The following is a 5,762-nucleotide window of genomic DNA, read 5'->3' as shown; positions in this document are numbered from 1 at the left end:
GTCTTTTCATCCCTGATTAGTTGTAATGGTTCGCTGGTTTATTCTCAAACCTAGCCTTGCTTTGTGTTTATAAGCAAATGGATTAAGACATGGCTACTTGCAGTGGCCTCTTATAATCCTTGCAGTGGCCTCTTCTAATCCCTTAATACAAATATGTGATTACAACACCATATGACTTTCATCTTTAGAAAACTAAACATGTTTGTGGGGTTTACTCATAAGTTCTTCTGTTGTAACCAGTGCATGATGTCAGAGTCCTATGAAGATACATTTAAAACTGAGCTTTACAAAAAGTATGAAGTTTGTAGAAAAGTGTTAATTCCAAAAGATGCATATTTCACAATGCTAGAAGATCTCAAAACAGCAGCAGCTGATACTGGAACAAAGAGCAGACATGGATACTATCTGCTATCAAAGTAAGTGTATTTCAATACATTCAATGTGTTTATTAATTCATAAATTCTAATACTACAATATTTCTATTACTACCATATTTTTCAAATTAATTAAATTTCCTATCCTAATTAATATCCAGTCTCACAATGCTTCCCCATAAATGTTTAGTTTCATTACACTCAAAGAATATAATTATGTGACATGGTGTGTGGATGACTGTTAAATTTGAGTATTTAATGTTCAAATTTTTTTTCTCCAGAGTTCGGTAATGATCTTAAAATAAGAGTTATAATCGGTATTAGGATGAAAGTACACTTAAGGTGGAAATGGAGTACAGACTTTTTCTGGTGATTGCTATGAGTTTATAAAGGCATAACACAATATATTGATATTGAAAGCAATAAGATATACGTAAATGTTAATTTTAATAATAAAATCATACACTATTAGCCAGACATGTTACAGATAGCATTATTGGCACAAGCACGGTAAAATATGTCTTGGGCATTATGCCTTTAATGTTACTCTTCCACTGTTTTCTGTCTTTGAGTTTGAGTGCCATATATTAACCCTGCATTAAGAAAATACCCATTTAAAAATATTCATCAACTACACAGAAAACATTTATCGTCAAAAATGTTTTTAGACTATTGGATTTATGCAAATTAAGGAACATTTAAAAATTCCTATGGTCCAATTATATTTACAAAATGTTAATTTCCCTTTCTCTCTGGCCATGAACTGAAGATTTTAAAGTTTAGCCTTGAAAATTCAACAGTTAGTGAATGTTCCTGGGTTGTTTTTTTCAGGTTTGAGATACTGCAGTGTGGCGATGTTGAAAAACTCATCAAAAAGTGCGTTAACCCAAGGGGGAATCCTGTTTATTATGTTAGCATAGAAGAAACATATGATGTGGTTAGCCGTGCACATATAGCCACAGGACATGGTGATCGAGATCGCATGACCAAAGAAATCAACAAAAAGTATGCAAACATCACTCGCGATGTTCTCAATCTTTTCAAGTCTTATTGTCATGAATGTCAGAAGAAACGTAAGCGCCCAAGGATTAAGGGTGTTGTAGTGCGCCCCATTATCACAAATGAGTTCGCTTATCGTGCACAAATTGATCTTATTGATATGCAGTCCATGGCCCAAAAATCATTTAAGTGGATTTGTGTCTATCAAGACCACCTAACCAAGTTTGTCATTCTCCGAGCCCTAACTTCAAAGCGTGCTGCTGAGGTCGCTCATCACCTGCTTGATATATTCCTTCTCATTGGTGCCCCATCTATTCTCCAGAGCGACAATGGAAGTGAATTCACAGCAGAGGTTATCAGTGAACTGAAAATTGTGTGGCCCAGGCTGGTTATGGTCCATGGTAAACCTCGACACCCTCAAAGTCAGGGGTCTGTGGAAAGGGCAAATGGTGATATCAAGGATATGCTTGTTGCATGGATGGGAGATAATGACACAAATGATTGGTCAGTAGGCACAAAATTTGTTCAATTCCAAAAGAATTCGAGTTATCATTCAGGAATACAGAGATCGCCATATGCTGCCATGTTTGGATGTGAAGCCAAAGTTGGCTTAACATCGTCGTCTTTGCCAACAGAAGTAGTTGTACGGATGCAAAGTGAGGATGATCTTATATCTGCCATATCCAATGTACCAATCGTCCTAGAACATACTGCTGCTGATATACACGAATCAGTACCAAGCACCAGTCAGGAACCAGCACCGAGCAGCAGTCATGAAGTCATGCCAAACACTAGTCAGGAACCAGATGAGTGGGACAGTAGACTTGACCCTGAAATGCCATTGCTCTCAGCCACAACTGATTTAGTTTTAGATTCATTAAAATATAAACATGGGCGTAGCGTGATCTGGACCTGGGGTGGGGTGGGGGGGGGGGGGTGGGGTGGGTGGGGGGGGGGTGGGGGGGGGGGGGGGGGGGGGGGGGGGGGGTTCGAATATGAACCAAGTGGACCTTTTTCTATTTTGTTTTTGCACCACCATAAAGTAAAATTAAATTCAATATATAATGCCATTTTTAATTTTTAATTTGCATGTGTATACTATAATTAGAGACCGCACATGAAGATTGATATTATATTAAGTACCACACTAATGCCTGACGTTTCGTCCCCAAACCTGTTTGCCCCAGTCAGTTCGCCCCCACAAAAATATCCTGTTTGGCCTAACTTGATTTAGTGAGTCTATTGTTGCATTGTTTGAATGGCGAACATCAGAAATTATCTCCCCCTTAGAGATCGCGCTGTTACTATACACCCTAGAGTCTCGCTTTAAACAGCCGTTCGGTAGTGGAATTTGAAGCCACTGGTCGTATAAAATTACTTTGGCCACCACTGTACGAAAATTAACGAGCTACTCTCGATTCATTAATGTAAAAACCTATATTAGCTCTGGAACTTTCTTTTTGGCCGACCGTTCAAAATTGCGCCCAATTTCCTCAACACAAATTGCGCACCTTTTCTCTTTGGCATAATACTTTGCTCCATTCCAAATTCAATAGCACCATCACCCCCTGCCTCCGCCTGCTACCGACCACGGTCGGGCTGCTGGTGATCCCTTGCACCTGCCAGTGCAGGCGGTTCCTCCTTCCCCCTCCCCCACCTTTCCTGTCCTGGACGGAGGAGCCAGCGGAGGCCGGCTCTTGTGCCCAGGACAGGCGTGCGCTACAACAGCTTGCTCTGAATGTGCACATAAAGCCCTATGACCTGACCTGTCACTGTACGAAGTGGTCATATTTTTTCAGACGATGAGGCATTGCACCAATAATGTGTGGACTGCATAACGGATCTATTTTATGACAAAATACAAACGGTGAATCGCTGGAAAACGAGACGTTTGTATGCCATTGCCAAAAAACTATCCATTCTGGGTATGTGGATTTACATTTTTTTTTAAATATTGATATATTATTTGAATAAAATCTAGTTGAAATATTTTTTTTTCCTTTTATGTATGCTATGTGGACATTTGTTTATTTCTGTTTTGTTCACTGCTTTTTGGTGAGAGGGGGCTTGGTGGGTTCGTCCTACCCCCCACCCCTGGGGCGCATGGTGGCCGCTCCATCACTTTGTCCCGTCGCACGTGCACGGCACGCGCTGTTGACCATATCTGAGATGGATAAAGGGATAATGGGATCTGAAAGGGTAATTTGTGAAAGAGTTCAAGTTATTTACAGTGACTTTTATCCCATGCAGATATTGTACAGTTAATTATTATCCCGTTGTGTAGGAGTATCATAATTTGTTTTAAGTATGTTGTAGGAATATCATAATTTGTTTAAGTACTTTGTACGGAAACATAAAAGATAAAAATACACTTAGTATGTTTTTTATACATACACTTATACATTCGTAAATGCATGGAACTTTTCAATAATATAAATTATAGTTTGTGGATAATAAATAAATTATCCTACTCGCACATGAGTATATATATATATATATATATATATATATATATATATATATATATCTAGACATATACATATACATATACACATGTACATATGCGCTGTGTTAATTGTAATTGAAAGTTTATTAACTTTTTAATAAAACCCGAACCCGCTACATCTCAGCTGTGTCAAATATTCCGTCAAATATTTTGACTGACAAAATTTAATGATAAAAAAGCAGTTTAAAAAACAAAAGTGTATATCATTTGTTAGTACAAATATTTGAGGGAAACAAAAAAGACAACAAAATAAAACCCTGAAAAGAAGAGTCTCTCTGAAAAGGGTCCCGTTTGCCAAGCGTTTACTTCAGCCGTCTGTATTATATGTTTGTAAACCACCTCAATGCATCACCGTTTGGTGATCTGAGTTGAATAAAGTTCTGTTCTTTTGCCTGTTACTCATATACACGCCTAGTCCTGCTTAACTATTGGTGAGTTCAGCTCCGTTAGCGAGAGAGTTATTGGTTAGTCCCATGGCAGAGAAAGTAAACCCGTATGTGTCCACTGGTATGGTTTGTGATGTGAAACAAGAGTTGAGTCCTAAGGCAATATCAATCTATCGGGATACAGGGTGTAGCCAGTCGTTTATAACGTCAGATTGTTTAGCTGGTATTGAAAATATCTAATTAAAATTAGCTCCACTATTACATGTGGATCTAACACCAGCCAGTTGGAGCTCATGTCCACCAATCAAAACCTTACTTGCAGAATCCTGCCAGTGATTTAAAACTAACAACACTGCGTAGTCCCCAATGTTCAGGTAACATTTCGTCTGTAAATAATAATTTAAATAGTGACCAATCACACTTCGCCTTTTATAACGTTATTTGGGAGCATACAAATTCTAAAAATATCGGGCGAGTCTATTTTAGTGGCCGCAGTACAGCGAACCATACAAATACGTACAGGATTCCAAAGTGTATTGTGTTTTGTTGTGTTTTCTAGTGAACTAAACGTGCTACATATATATATTTATATAAGATCTTATCTCTGATATACCTAGAGCCGAGCCACTCGGGTATCACACTGCCCGATGCAAAGAGGTCTAAAAGATATACAGTTAGAAGAGATATTTGGATAATCGTGTTTTATTCAGTTACGGGTATTATAGGATCCCCGTGACAGTGAGAGAGAATGAATGAATGAATGAATGTTTGTTTAACGACACCCCAGCACAAAAATACATATCGGCTATTGGGTGTCACAAATGGTAAGTATATGGAAATATTATTTATATATATTCATGTAAAACCACAGTGTAAGGAGCTGTGAGAGAAAAGTATAATATAATATAATACATAAAATCAAGGTAAGTATATTTTAAAACTTTGTATAGAAGTCAAAGTGTTTTAAAAACTTTACAATTAATTATGGATGTAATTTAAACGATTCCAAAACTTTTGTGTTGCCAAATATACACTTTCTCGTCAGCTCGAGATGATCACACTCCACCAAGAGAGAGAGAGAGAGAGAGAGAGAGAGAGAGAGAGAGAGAGAGAGAGAGAGAGAGAGAGAGAGAGAGAGAGAGAGAGAGAGAGAGAGAGAGAGAGACAGACAGACAGACAGACAGACAGAGAGAGAGAGAGGGACATACAGACACAGACAGAGAGATAGAGAGTATATGTATTTGAGGCCCCGGACCAGTTGGTGGGGGTTCGGAGGCATGATCACCCGGAATATGTTTAAATATCAAATGTTAAAATAGGGCCTATAGCATCTCCAGACTTTTGAGCACAGTAACAGGAAACAAGAGACCATGGCCCTATCGGCCCTCACCTCTTCCGCAGCCCCTAATACACAATTTGAAGGAGAAAAAACTTGTTCGAGACATGCAAATAGCATACATACAATATAGACATAGAATAGTGAAGATGTGGTGTGCC

General features: G+C 38.5%; 1 protein-coding gene across 1 annotated transcript; it reads left to right on the top strand.

Moving 5' to 3' along the window:
• The first annotated feature begins 342 nt into the window (after positions 1 to 342).
• Positions 343 to 3,700, top strand: LOC121386079 (KRAB-A domain-containing protein 2-like). The gene is made up of 3 exons (XM_041516878.1): positions 343 to 416; positions 1,206 to 2,191; positions 3,690 to 3,700. Exons 1-3 carry the CDS (start codon positions 343 to 345, stop codon positions 3,698 to 3,700), a joined length of 1,071 nt encoding a protein of 356 aa, XP_041372812.1.
• The last annotated feature ends 2,062 nt before the right edge of the window (positions 3,701 to 5,762 follow it).

This window comes from Gigantopelta aegis, chromosome 12 (assembly GCF_016097555.1).
Source record: "Gigantopelta aegis isolate Gae_Host chromosome 12, Gae_host_genome, whole genome shotgun sequence".
In the NCBI taxonomy this organism is placed as follows: Eukaryota; Metazoa; Mollusca; class Gastropoda; order Neomphalida; family Peltospiridae; genus Gigantopelta; species Gigantopelta aegis.
This window is presented reverse-complemented; position numbering and strand designations above follow the sequence as displayed.

Coding starts and splice junctions, on each gene's coding strand:
- LOC121386079 (XM_041516878.1), top strand. CDS start 343: ATGCTAGAAGATCTCAAAACAGCAGCAGCTGATACTGGAACAAAGAGC. Junction 417..1,205: donor GGATACTATCTGCTATCAAA/GTAAGTGTATTT, acceptor TGTTTTTTTCAG/GTTTGAGATACTGCAGTGTG.